Consider the following 15,297-nt stretch of genomic DNA (forward strand, 5'->3'; position numbering starts at 1 on the left):
ATATATATATATATATATATATATATATATATATATTATATACTATATATATATATATATATATATATATATATACATATATATATATATATATACATTATCTATATATATATATAATATGTAACTTCGAATAAATTCTGAACTCAGATGGCGGTCTACTCCCTTTTTGTTTTTTCCAGAGCGATACCTAGACTCTGTGGTGAAGATTTTCGCGGTGACTGTCAGCCCTAACTACATACAGCCATGGAGTGTAAAGCCACAGCGAGAGTCTACAGGCTCTGGGTTTGTGATCGAAGGTAGGTATACTTCACTGCGTCGTTGGCCGATGTGTGTCAGTCGATGGTGTGATAAGAAGCCAAGCCTAGTTAACCAAGCTAAGGTAAGCCTAGTTAACCAAGCTAAGGTAAGCCTAGTTAACCAAGCTATGGTAAGCCTAATTAAATAAGCTATGGTAAACCTAGTTAACCAAGCTATGGTAAGCCTAGTTAATCAAGCCATGATAAACCTAGTTAACCAAGCTATGGTAAACCTAGTTAACCAAGCTTTGGTAAGCCTAGTTAACCAAGCTATGGTAAGCCTAGTTAACCAAGCTATGGTAAGCCTAATTGATCAAGCTATTGTAAACCTAGTTAACCAAGCTATGGTAAGCCTAGTTAATCAAGCTATGGTAAACTTAGTTAACCAAGCTATGGTAAACTTAGTTAACCAAGCTATGGTAAACTTAGTTAACCAAGCTATGGTAAGCCTAGTTAACCAAGCTATGGTAAGCCTAGTTAACCAAGCTATGGTAAACTTAGTTAACCAAGCTATGGTAAACTTAGTTAACCAAGCTATGGGAAACCAAGTTAACCAAGCTATGGTAAACCTAGTTAACCAAGCTATAGTAAACCTAGTTAACCAAGCTATGGTTAGCCTAGTTAACCAAGCTTTGGTGCTCGCTATCCGATTGCGCAGTTTATGTGAAAGGGCGAAGGTCGTATAAGCTACTTCAATATATCCTAGAACAGCTACTTCAATGTATGCTAGAACAGCTACTTCAATGTATGCTAGAACAGCTACTTCAATGTATGCTAGAACAGCTACTTCAATGCATGCTAGAAAAGCTACTTCAATGCATGCTAGAACAGCTACTTTAATGTATGCTAGAATAGCTACTTCAATGCATGCTAGAACAGCTACTTCAATGCATGCTAGAACAGCTACTTCAATGCATGCTAGAACAGTTACTTCAATGCATGCTAGTACGCTTTGTATGCGACTTGCACGTTCTCAGTTACAGTACAACAGCACCCCCAGGCGTCTTCGATGCAGGCTGTTGCGATAGTCGTAGATTCACTGGTCACAAGTTAATCCTCCGCACACACAGTGGCGTGCTGGCTATGGGTGGGTGCGTTCGTGCAATGATACCTGTGACATGCTATACTGTATGCTCGAGTATGGTGACCCATCCATACAAACGGGATGGACCCATATGCGTAGTCTAGTATCTGTGAACAACTGAGTTGACCCTGAATGGACCGTAGGGTGTACTCGAGTGTTTGTATGTACGCGTATGAGCCTATTCATAGCAGTATGTGCACCCACACAATCACATACCGTCTGACAGTATTTAGATTCTACTTTGAAGGTTATAGTGCCAGCGTTTAGCTATGGCGCGGATGGCATATGCTTCTCTGAAGCTCGGGCAATGGGTTATTGCAATCGTCTGTGTGTACAAGAAGAAGGTAGTAAGCTCTGCCACTGATCTGGGCCAACACTGTAACAGGCTGCAATTGATTGTGCACGCAAATCAGCAGGATCAGATGTATCCACCTATGGACTTCTCAGTTGCTAAATCAGCAGGGAACCAAGGTCTAAGGTGTATATACAGTGTACGCTCACATGTGAAACACCTCAATTGACAAAACTAAATCACATGGTGTCACATCCACACTTATACTCGGTTTCCTCGAGGACCTCGAGGACGCTCACGTCATCGCCGATGTTTCCTGTGTCCGAAATATGATTCAGAGTTACTATCCAAGCCAAGTGTGGCATATCTTAACACTCATAGTTAGCAATATCTTGACACTCTTAGTTATCATTCTTTAACACTCATAGTAAGCGTTCTAAAGTACTGCGCATTCAGGACTCGCCCAAGGGTCCCCCTACCACTCCTACGGGCATACATATTTTCAGTAGTACTGTCCTCTGTGTGTAGGTAGGGTCTTCCTATGACTCCTATTGGCATAGGGATACCCATCTGCAGTAATACTGTCCTCTGTGTGTAGGTAGGGTCTTCCTGAGACTCCTATGGGCATAGGGATACCCATTTTCAGTAGTACTGTCCTCTGTGTGTAGGTAGGGTCATCCAACCAACACTTATGATCACAATACATACGCGAACGTCCCAGATTCACAATGCTACTAGTGTGGCATATTAGAATTGTGACTTCAGTTTCACACCCGCACTTCACTAATCTGTAATCCTCATCCCGTTACAGGCCGTCGCATCCTTACTAATGCTCATGTGATCGCTAACGGAACCTCCATTATGGTACGCAAGCATGGGTCACCCAAGAAGTTCCCGGCGAAATGTGAACACACAGGCATGTTTCCATAAAAGGTGTTTGATGTCATATGATCTATATATATTTATATATATATGTATTTATTAATATAGTAATATATTAATAATTGTATCCTTCTAGTATTAAATTATTATGAGGTTGACTAGAATTGATGTAGACAGCAGTTTGTTGCGCCTGTTCGTTCCAATACACGCGTACATTGTAATATATATATATATATATATATACTGATTCGGTACACATACACATAATGATAGGCCACGAGTGCGACCTTGCCATACTTACTGTCGACGACGATCAATTCTGGGAAGACCTGCCCCATTTAGAATTGGGCGACTTACCTGAATTACAGGACAAAATTACTGTGGTAGGCTATCCCGCAGGGGGGGATACTGTGAGTCTCAGGTATTGAATGTTTATTTATACATATATATATATATCTGTGTGTGTGTGTGTTTGTGTGTTCGTGTGTTTATATATACATATAAATATGAATATATATATATATATATATATATATGCGTATGTATATATATGTATATGCATATATATTTGTGGGAGTGAGTGTATGCATTTATGTATCTATTTGTATAAATATATCTACATATATGTATGTATATATATAAATATATGTGTGTGTGTGTATAAATATTTATATTTTGTTATATTGTTATATGTACATGTCTGTTTGTATATGTATATATACGTTATATATTTATATATATATATTGTTATATATATATATATATATTTACATATATATATATATATATATATTCTAGTGTTTACTTTATGGTTTGTGCGCGTTTCTTAAACCGCACTTGTCCCGAATTGGAAGGAGACGACGATAGGTGTCGTCTTGTATTTTGGTGGTTGAACATCACTAGTACGTTACATCTTCCACACAGAGTAGGTAGAATGATCATTTCAGGCCTGTCATAAGGCGTAACATCCCCTCCGGTTCTTCTTCTTCATCTACCCTGACCTTTACACATCCATTCCTCGCATATACCATCATACACCCATATAAGAACCTATATTTAGCGACATACGTTTGTTCTCTCACCTTGTTCTATTTATAGCGTCGGGGTGGTGTCACGCGTAGAGTTACAACAGTACACGCACGGTGCTGCTAATCTACTAGCCATTCAGATAGACGCAGCAATCAACCCCGGCAATTCAGGGGGTCCGGCCTTCTTCGGAGACCGGGTGAGTCAATTCCCGGCAACGTTGCGCATGTGCAAAGACATCCAGGTTGCATCCTACGTGCGTGGCAGATCATTTGCATGTAGGCGGGTATACAGATATACGTGCGAGTGTGTATGCGTATATATGTATGCGAATATACATATGCGTATATACATATGCGTACATATATAAATATATGCTTATATATAGACCGTGCCTTGTGCTGCTGCAAACTGCTTCTGCCGATGCTGTATCGTCATTCGTCTGATATTCTGGTACCTTTGCGTGTGTCTGTGCAGGTTGTGGGGGTGGCTTTTCAGCATCTCCCAGGCGCAGAGAACATCGGCTACGTCATTCCCGTTCCGGTGAGTCGTTTAACGCGTTCACACGCTCTTTCAGTACCGCACTTTTATCTTCCGTGTATTCCAGAAGACAATCACCCCATTGCGCTCCGATTGCTTAGTGCTACGGTTCCTCTCGTACTGAGTCGCATTACTATTGCAACACTAAATCATCAGTAGGGTTGTATTATACCTACAGTTAGGCGTGTCTATATTTAGATCGCTTCTGACGACTAGCCAGCCGTCGACGACGAACGATGCCCAATACTCAGAAGATTGTTCTATTAATAGAATACTCTGAAGATTGTTCTATTAATAGAATACTCAAAGATTGTTCTATTAAAGAGTACTCGGAAGATTGTTCTATTAGTAGAATACTAAGAACATTGTTCTATTAATGGAATACTCGGAAGATTGTTTTATTAATAGAATACTCGGAAGATTGTTCTATTAATAGAATACTCAGAAGATTTAGAACGGTACTCTATTCGTAGACAGATTCGAGACACTCGCATTGTTCAAAAAAGGGAAATGTATTACATACACAGGACCCAGACGTTAATACCTACCTACTGTACTAATATGGTATCCGTGAATCTCTCTCTGTATTCCCAATCAGATAATCCAACACTTCCTGAATGACATTGAGAGGCACGGCAAATACACTGGTGAGTCCATAACACGCGTTCAGCACGTATTTACCATGCGTTTGCCTCTCCAGTGGTACGCGTTTGACTTTAAAGTGCTGCACCTGAAGTGTGTGTTCGGTTAGTTGTTTGAGGGTTGGAGCTGTCTTCGTTTCGGGCTTCTGGAAAAGTATCTCAGATTCGTTGTGGGGAGTGGCGTTGGGTGTCTATTTGCTGGGCATGCGATTAAAAACAAGGAAAATATGGACAATTACTCGAAGCACGCACATGTTCTCGTCTGATTGTGTACATTTATTTATTTATATATATATATATGTCTGTGTGTGTTTATATATATATATATATATATGTAGATATACATATATACATGTGATATCAATTTGGTGCATAAATTATACCACAAATGTATGCACCAGGATTCTGTAGGTTTGGTTTCTTTGCACAAGGCTTGGAGAACACGGGGATGAGACGATACCTCGGACTACCTGAACAGGGCATGGTATGTAGTTGTCACTTGAGAACATAGGTGTAGGTATGTGTATTCATGCGTCTACGATATGGATCAATACAGCAATATATATATATATATGTGTGTGTGTATAATGTGTTTGTGTGCGTGCGTGTGTGTATGTCTATGTCTGTGCTTATGTATATATACATATACATTTACATATTCAAGTATGTATGTATGTGTGTATATATTTTTACCTGTCTAGCTATCTATATATATATATATATATATATATATATGTATAAACTTATATATGTATATATATATATATAAATATATATATATCTGTGTGTGAGTGGGCGTGTGTGTTTTTATGTACGTGTACAAAATATATGGATATACATATTTACTATATATATATATTGTATATATATATATATATATAAATATAGATGTATATATATAAATATATATATATTTATATACGTATATTTATGAATGTGTAATATGTGTATATATATATGTATGTATGCGCATCTATCTATCTACTTGTCTATGTGTATATATATATTATATATATATGTGTATGTGTATATATATACATATATATATGTATCTATGTATGTATGCATATCTATCTATTTGTCTATATATATATATATATATTATATGTGTGTGTATGTATATATGTATGTATGTGCATGTATGTATGTACATGCATGGATGTGTATGTATATATGTATATAAATATATATATATACAGATATATATATTTACATTTCTTTTACTCATTGTGTTACATGTTGAGATTATATATACCATTGTCCATATCGTACATACACATCTTTGCTGAAAGTGTTACCTGTACATCTCTCACCTGACAGGATGGTGGTATTCTGGTAACCAGGATCCTGCCCATGTCCAACGCAGCGGAAGTGCTTAAAAAAGATGACGTCATTTTCTCTATCGACGGGATCCCATTGGCCAGCGATGGCACAATTCCGTTCCGACACAGTATGTACGCCACGATGTGACCTTGTACAACGAATACGCAATATGCGACGAATGTGACCGCTTAGATGTATATATACGACAAATGTGACCGTGTAGGTAGATGTATACGACATACCGAAAAAAATACGACAATTGTGACAGTGTAGTTATATCTATACGACATACCGAACAATATACGACAAATGTGACTGTGTAGCTAGATTTATACGACATACCGAACCCTATACGTCACCATACGACCCATCGCAGACCGCGTGCATGTCCCCCGCGTGAGATCGTTCGCCTCGGCGAGACTGGTTCATATCATTAACGCATACGTGACACTCAGTAGACCTTCTGTCCATTCACCCGCAGTAGGGTTTTAGTTTTTGTGTTCAATACCGTCTATGTGTCCTCTCGACTATGTATGTGATGTCTTGTTTCACTCATACTTCATAAAATGTATATGGTGTCTTGTGTTACGCATACTTCATGACTATGTCTGTGCTGTCTTGTACTCAGCCGACTCACTTGTCTATATCACTCACTTGACTATTACACTCACTCACTTGTCTATTACACTCACTTGTCTGTTACACTCACTTGTCTATTTTATTTACACAGGAGAGCGCATCATCTTCGACTATCTTCTGATCAACAAATACGTTTCTGACAATGTGAAGCTGCAGGTCTGGAGGGACAATGAGGTGTGTGCGAGAGAGGGTGCTTGCTTCTTTGATCGTGTATGCCTATATGCATGTGAGAGAGGATGGGTACGTTAGCTTGCGTGTGTATGTCTATATACTTATACATGTATAGGTATATATATATATATATATATGCCTTACATACATACATACATAAATGCATACATGAATTTGTATATCTATCCATCCATACGCACAAACATACATATATATGTGTGTGTGTTTGTGGGCGTGGGCATATGCCGGCACTTGACAGGATTTCGACGCAGAACTACACATACAGTATTGCATTGATTGCAATACATAAATTTACCTTGCATGTAAGTGGTCGAATCAATTTCACCTTGCTACAGCATGCAGATACGAAAACACACAAAAAAATGAGCATGTGGGCAATATCTTTGTATATACATTAACGGCATGCAAATAATCACATTTATATATATATATATATACGCCCTATATATATGTATATAGCTCTAGTATTTATAGTATATATATGTATATATATATATATTATAGTATATAGCAGCACATGATCACATGCAAATATGACGGCCAAGAGCTGACACTAGCCCGCACAATACATAGTCAATTGCGATTGTTTTAGATTCATCAGTGCTTCGTAGTGTGTGTAAGTATAGAACGCCGCTTGCAATCCCTGTGGGACAGCAAATATATTCTGATTGGATAGTAGTTGTATTCTGATTGGACGGTAGTTGTGTTGTTTGATTGGTTAGTTGGTATATTTTTAACAGGATGATAGATAAGTTCTGATTGGATAGTGGGTATATTTTGAATTGGGTTGTAAATATATGAGCTAAGAATATGCATCTACCATAGTAATCTGCACAATACATGTACACATATATTTACAATACTATACTATGCTATACTACACTATACTGTATTGTACTATACTGTACTGTATTGTACTGTACTGTAGTACTGTATTGTACTATACTGTACTGTATTGTACTATACTAAACTATACTATACTGTACTGTATTGTATTGTACTATACTGTTCTGTATTGTACGATACTGTACCGTACTATACTATACTGTACTGTATTATACTATACTGTACCGTACTATACTGTACTGTACTGTATTGTACTATACTGTATTGTATTGTACTATACTGTACCGTATTATACTAAACTATGCTATACTGTACTGTACTGTACTGTATTGTACTATACTGTACTGTACCGTACTATACTATACTATACCAATTTCCACGACTCAGGGCATACGATTCCGTGGCCACTGTTGCAGTCAGTTTACTATATACGTTACACATCTCAAGTTCCTCCCCCGTTGTTCTTGTCCTTCTCTTATCCCACATCTACCCTTGCACCTTTATTCTTATTCTGGGTGTGGTCCAGCTAAGCAACATGGAGGTGCAACTGAACCAGTTTGCACCGCTCGTGCCTGCCTACGAGTACGACAAGGCACCCTCCTACTTCATCCACGCAGGACTCACCTTCATCCCTCTGGTGCAGCCATACCTTATGGAATGGGGCGACGACTGGTATGTTCACTTATAAACGTATGTATGTAAATATATATATGTGTGTGTGTGTTTGTATGTATGTATGTATATTTGCATGTTTGTATGTATTTATGTATGCATATATATTTTGGTGTCTGTGTATTGTACATATGTACAATATATATATATATATATATATCGCATTCTAACCGGAACGAGTAGTTTTATATTCGAACACTCCCATGTACAAACCAAAAACTGCGTACCGTGCACACACTGACGCTCTAAGACACCTACAAACGAACGTATCTCTGCACATTCAAAGCCAACCACGCACAGGTGAAATATAGATAAATATACGTACATTTAAAATATATGTAAATGTATATATACACACACACACCTCACCTGAACGCACTCACAGACACTTTCATCCAAACACCTGTAGGTACAATGCCTCGCCTCGGAAACTGTCGCAGTGTGCGATCAGTGGCGTGGCTAAGCTGCCCAACGAACAGGTGGTGGTGCTGAGCATGGTGTTAGTGGACGAGATTAACTTCCAGTACCAGTCCATGGCCCAGTCACAGGCAAGTGCTTGATGTGTAGGTATATGTTTTGTACACAAATCGATGTATGTGTATACGTTTTTTAGATAAATTGATGTGTTTGATGTGTAGGTATACGTTTTGTACATAAATTGATGAGTAGGTATACATTTGTACATAAATTGATGTGTAGGTATACGTTTTGTACACTAATAGCGGGTCTGTATATGTTTATTTCCACGTCTGTATTTGAGTTTTGTGCGCAGGATTTGGCGTGGGGCTTGGATTAGGTATATGTATGATTGTTTCTGCGTGTACGTTTTAATTGAGTTGTGAGTGCCTCAGACAGCTGAGTACAGCGATCGAGCATTACAAGGCATCAATGTGGGTGAATGAGCTTAGATGAGAGTCTCATCTACCCTGAATGCGAGATCTAATCTACTCTTAATTCCTCCTTTACCGTTTGTAGGTGCTTCGATTCAACGGTGAAAAGATAAACAATCTGGCAGATCTGAAGAACAAAATGCTGGGTTGCACCGACGAGTTTCTGCGCCTGGATTTGGAAAACGAGCTGTATGTGTACATATTTGTTAGTATTTTGAATCTATAAAATGAACTATATGTGTACATGTCTATTACCATTCTCGTGGTATGTGTACAAGCGTCTAGGTATCTGCGGTCTGTTCATATGAGCTGTGTCTGTGGTGGGTACATGTATACAAGCAATGTTGTTTGATAGTAACCGTATCTGTGATCTATGATTGTGTGTGCGTACTTTGCATTGCTACACTGTGGGATTGGCGATACTTGTAGTGTGTAGTGATCTATGTCTCGCCGTAGGAGTGAGCGTATGGGGCAGCCAGCAACAGTTCTATGCATCTACTGTATGCATGCGAAAGTATCATATCTGATCTTATCCATGCCTACTTCAACTATGAAATCGGGAACTGATATTCATGTGTACTCAAACTGTAAAATCGGGAACTGATATTCATGTGTACTCAAACTGTGAAATCGGGAATGTATATCCAGATGTACTCAAACTGTGAAATCGGGAAATGATATCCATATGCACTCAAATTGTGAAATCGGGAATTAATTCGCATCTACGGCCACTAGATGTCTGAGTATATGGTATTTCTGCCAGTTGGAATAGTACAAATATGTATCAAAATTGGCAGAAACAATATGCAATCGTGACGTTTAATTTTAATATCAAATTGACATTTTCTGTTTGCAGTGTCATAGTTATGCGTCGTGACGATGCTGCTAGAGCCAATCACAGGATTCTCTGTCGGCACCGCATTAGCCAGTCACACTCACCGGTATGTACTCTGTTCATTACTTGAATATATATATATATATATATACTGTTCATTACTTGAATATATGTATATGCATATATATATATATATAGCTATAAGGATATATTTATATATGTATGTAGGTATGTATGTATATATATATGTATTTATATATATTGATATATAAATATTTATATATATATATACCAGTCGCACTCACCGGTATGTACTCTGTTCATTACTCGAATATATGCCAGTCGCACTCACCGGTATGTACTCGGTTCATTACTTGAATATATGCCAGTCGCACTCACCGGTATGTACTCTGTTCATTACTTGAATATATGTATATATATATATATATATACTATGTTCTATTACTTGAATATATGTATAGATATATATGTATGTATATATATATATATATTAGAATCAATATAATCTATATGTATGTATATATATATATATATAAATGTATAGATATATATATATATATGTGTGTGTGTGTGTATAAATGTAAGTACGTATGTATGTATGTGTATATATGATATCCATATATCTATATTTGTCTTTATATTTATATATATGATGTCCATATATCTATATTTTTCTTTATATTTATATATATATATATGTGCGTGTGCGTGTACGAACATGGGTAAATATACTTAATTTATCTCAATCATAGACGGATTCGTATGTTCATCCAATATATATATATATATATAATCCACATATGTAGGTGCACATGTGCAAAGACACACAATGGCAGTTCAAGGTAATACATGTCCAGGCGTATATTCAATTGTTTTATCGATTGCTGATATAGGGTTGCGTCTCTATATCTTACTTGATCGCAAGTCCGCCATTGATTGTACTATCCATCCAGCCATATACACTACCGAGTTTTAGTGTTTCTGTACACTACCGAGTTCAATATTTCTGTACACAACCGAGTTTCAGTCTTTCTGTTCCCTACCGAGTTTTAGTCTTTCTGTACACAACCGAGCTTTAGTCTTTCTGATTTCGACCGAGTTTTAGTCTTTCTGACATTCTCATCCAGAGTCGAACATATGCGCATGAGGTATGCTCAGTGCAACTATCGTTTACCACGAGCGTGTGAGCTCTGCGTGCACATTCACAGGGTTTTACTATATCCAAATACGGTTTTACTATATCCAAATATGGGGGGGGGTTTTGTCCGCATGCGCTCCAGATTTACTCACGAGAGCCGGCCAGCTTTTTTGTTGTTGTTCTTGTATTCACGAGTGTCTCACTTTGACATCACTTTTACCATTGCAACCGTAGGATCTGGCCGACAGCGAATCGGCAGACGCGGGATAGACAGCTCGACCGAATCCCATACAGCAGTCCTAAGGCTGTAGGCATAGACGTGAAACCCCACCGCCACAACAGATTCACACTATCATAGTATCTAGCCAAGCCATGCTACGTACGACATACAAGAAGTGAGCCGGGCTATGTAGGTAGTTCTAAGTAGCTGTGTGTAGTTATCCGAGTGGAGCAGGTGGTTTAGGTCGTCCGCACTATTTAGGAGAGTGTGGCAGGTAGGTAGGGATAGAGGCGCTAAGAAGTACCTGTCAGGGCTTACGAAATGGGTACATACAACACATACAACACAGAGTACTGTAACCACGACAACAGTACTACGCACACATGGTAGTCAATGACTGAAGCACACCTGCTGTAGGCCAGTGCTGTGTGTGCACGCTACAGTTGTATGGTCGATGCACCTATCCGGTGCACCCTGGGACCATTGAGGACTGGTCACCAATGCAATTGTAGGGCACTATCCGTTGCCAGGCAACGGGGTGTGTTACGCTATAGTTGTGTGTAGACTATTAAGAATCACACGTATCATGCTCCTCCCTTCACGCTGTGCTGGGTCTGAACCTGGTTTGGCCTGCACCTAGACTGCACCAGGTTTACGAGCTTGAAAGCGCGACAAAGGTAACATCGGTGTACTTGCCGGCGGACGCTTCCAGTTATCTGAAACATCCATCGTACGTGTGCTGGCGAACTCGAGCAATCGCTTGTGCATGGAGCTGTGGGGTGGTCTAATCGCGCACGGGTTGGACTAAGCAGTGCCTACTGTCCTACCTACCAAGATTTCCTACCTACCAAGCTTTCCACCTATCCCTACCTACTGCGGCGGCGGTGTGTGGGTATACTGCAATGCTTGCTTTAGATGCACTGACAGTAGTACTGGATGGTAACTGCGGGGTGATGGACAGTGCCAAACCAGTGGAGCACTATGCCATTGTTGGAATGGGTTATTTAAAAGGTTAGTAACGCGGTCTGTTGAGCTGATCCCGTATTCTTTGGAGCGGATCTTACTGGTGAAACAGCGAGCGGTATAACTTGTTCGCGACTCAATTTCTGTACGTAGCTACAGTAAGGGCCTTGATCAAAGCGTATATCTCACCCAACAGCACAGCCTACGTCGCCACGTAGGAACGACAAGTGGCCAATAAGATGTGTGATTTTAAGAGTTTAGACCAATCAGAACACGTCAAATGGATCAAACAAAGGTTTGCATCAAGCCACAAGCGTGCCTATAAACTGCCTATATCAGATTGAAGGAGTGGCAATTGACATTCTGGTCGTCGCATGGTGTATTATATCTAACACCTCAATACACGACACTCATTGCCTAGCGATACTTTGTTTTTGTTTTTGTTTTTTTTAAAGTAGAGCGAGAGAGAGAAACAATTCTACTTGATCAGATGTAAATATATACCTTAGATTCAGCTTTTATAAAATCATATGTGCACACCCTAGATTTAGCTTGACCATATGTACATTCGCTAGATTATTTAGCTTTTGTATTCTCCTCTCGAGTCACTCTCGAGATACAATTTGTAAATAGAATTGCATGAATACGTACCTGCCTGATGCATTTAAAAATTATTTTGTATTTTCAATATACATATAATCAAGGCATGTTCCTTCACGTTTACACAGTCATGTAAAACATGCTGACGCAGAGCAATAATAACAGCTTTAACAACAAATTACTTCACCCATATATACACAATGCGAGGAATAGGTATTAAGTGTTTGTGTGTAGTCTTCTAGAGCAATCTGCGCGATAGAAATCAAAGATAGCGCAGGTTTGTAGGCCAATATGCGACCATCAATCCAACAATAACACGTCAGAGGATGTGTTTAAAATGAAAGCACAATACAAGCAATAGTTCATGACAAGAGGCATACTCGATGCAATACACAATCCTAACGACAATTCTTCATGGCGGCTTGGACACCAATGTGCGAGAAACGATCTTCATGTCACGTGAAGGCTAAGTGCAGGCGATCTCGCTTTCTACTTGTTCACGTTTACGCTTGTACATAGACAGCGCACATTGTTTAAGTCATGCATGCTGAATTTCCCCAGGCATATCTTCCACCGGCCTGCACACCAGCGCTATGTAGTTGTATAGATGTGTTCTATCAGCAAAAGGTGAGTTAAAGGAGAATTCCCACTCGCCGTGATTTTTGTAGTATAATTTAAAATGAGTTGTTGCTGTATACTGTCGTTCACAGTTGATTTATTACCTGGTGTGTACCCACTTATATAAGATGGAATATACAAGCCATAATTTATATTAAATCCAGTGCTTAATGTAATTTTACAGGTATGTGCCGATAATAGGAGTGTTTCTAAAATCGTGGTTCTGGGAGATTATAGATAGGGTTTTCCAACGCACTCCATATGATTTTGATCTGTTGTGACTATGAATTACAGGGCTGCTAGATTAGACACAGTGTATTGCTGGTTGTGCGATAATCACTAGTTCACGCACATTGCCTCGTATTATACCGCTCGCAAAATACCAGATAGTCAGCAATGTGGTATGCCGTATCCTGTATATTGTACAGTCAACGCTATACAATGCCCTCACCGGAACTACTCTGATTTATAGTAACCCTTGGGTGGATGTGTATCGAGTATTCACCATTGTTAACGTTCCGTAGATTTGAAACACCATCTGAGCAACCATTGCAGTAGATCTAATCCACTGTCTGGCTAAAAACTATCGACCATACTTAAGGCATACCTTCGTTGGTAGCTCGAGGGGATTTAAATTCACAACTTTACAATTGCAGTGTAACCTATCTCTGGGATGTACAGTAACATTCCGATGTGGACGAAGCTACAGTGCTCTCTAAAACTTGTTCAAAGACGTGTTTCTAGTCTGCATCATCTGTCTCGATCGTAACAGCCCAGAATGATGAGACGGTACACGTCATTTGCTACAGGGAGATACGTTTAAGTATTGGAGCATTACGCCTTTGTTTGTATTCGCTTCACCGACTGCCACTCTCGTAAGCTCTCGTGGATCGATTTGGGTTGGGACTCCATGAAGACGAAGACGACTATGCACACTACTACGAGTTTTAATGTTGTTTCTCTTTTCACCATATTCGCAAGGCCAAAAATTACGAGTCCTAACGACGTTTCGATTTGTTTTTTCATTTTGTTCGGAGTAGTCAGTGGCGCGACTATTTGTGATCCAACCGGGATCGCAAGGCCATTTATGGAAACTAAGATTTTTATTTTTCAAACATCAAGTGTCATTGCAGGCCGCAGGGTACATCTCTGATCATTCAGAGTGTCTTGAATATTCGACCAGACGTTGTTAGGATACAGCACGTTGCTGTGAATGTGGGGGAAATTGGCGAACGTTCTCACAGCCTTCTGGAGATGTTGCGGTCAAAAAGCAATTTTCGGGTCAAGAGTGTTCAATTTTTAGAAGACTATACAGGTCGAGAGATATTTTTAATGAAATATTTGATCGCAACAAAATCCAGTGGGCTGGAGTGTAAAGTCACTGAAGTGTGAAGTGTCAAATCCAAGTGTGAAGTCACAGTGTATTAAAAGCCTGTGAGGCGTGAATCATGAATTCGTGACGACAATGTTGAATGTTGAGAGTTTGAGACAGATTCTTTTTCGAGTTCTATTTTGTTTTTGTGAAAAAAAAAATTCAAAATGGCCTACGCCCTATAGAGAGAGAGACTGAGAAGAGACA

At 39.1% G+C, this 15,297-nt stretch overlaps 2 protein-coding genes across 2 annotated transcripts in view; both read left to right on the forward strand.

Annotated features, from left to right (window-relative positions):
- SARC_06613 (hypothetical protein) overlaps nucleotides 1-2,602 on the forward strand; it is a gene marked incomplete at both ends in the record, with an annotated part of 3,665 nt that extends 1,063 nt beyond the window's left edge. Inside the window, 5 exons of the mRNA XM_014299480.1 lie at nucleotides 180-296; nucleotides 462-907; nucleotides 1,635-1,858; nucleotides 2,101-2,192; nucleotides 2,484-2,602. Of these exons, the coding sequence (XP_014154955.1) occupies nucleotides 180-296; nucleotides 462-907; nucleotides 1,635-1,858; nucleotides 2,101-2,192; nucleotides 2,484-2,602 (998 nt within the window). The remainder of the gene's footprint in view (nucleotides 1-179; nucleotides 297-461; nucleotides 908-1,634; nucleotides 1,859-2,100; nucleotides 2,193-2,483) is intronic.
- Nucleotides 2,603-2,820: 218 nt separating this feature from the next.
- On the forward strand, nucleotides 2,821-13,036 carry SARC_06614 (hypothetical protein; the record flags this gene model as incomplete). The annotated part of the gene is made up of 12 exons (XM_014299481.1): nucleotides 2,821-2,975; nucleotides 3,653-3,779; nucleotides 4,058-4,123; nucleotides 4,719-4,767; nucleotides 5,163-5,245; nucleotides 6,082-6,211; nucleotides 6,815-6,897; nucleotides 8,288-8,433; nucleotides 8,843-8,981; nucleotides 9,409-9,512; nucleotides 10,180-10,264; nucleotides 11,552-13,036. The coding sequence occupies 12 exons, from the start codon at nucleotides 2,821-2,823 to the stop codon at nucleotides 11,585-11,587; spliced, it is 1,203 nt and encodes a 400-aa protein (XP_014154956.1). The 3' UTR covers nucleotides 11,588-13,036.
- Nucleotides 13,037-15,297: the final 2,261 nt, after the last annotated feature.

Source organism: Sphaeroforma arctica (genome assembly GCF_001186125.1).
Source record: "Sphaeroforma arctica JP610 unplaced genomic scaffold supercont1.478, whole genome shotgun sequence".
Lineage (NCBI taxonomy): Eukaryota > Ichthyosporea > Ichthyophonida > Sphaeroforma > Sphaeroforma arctica.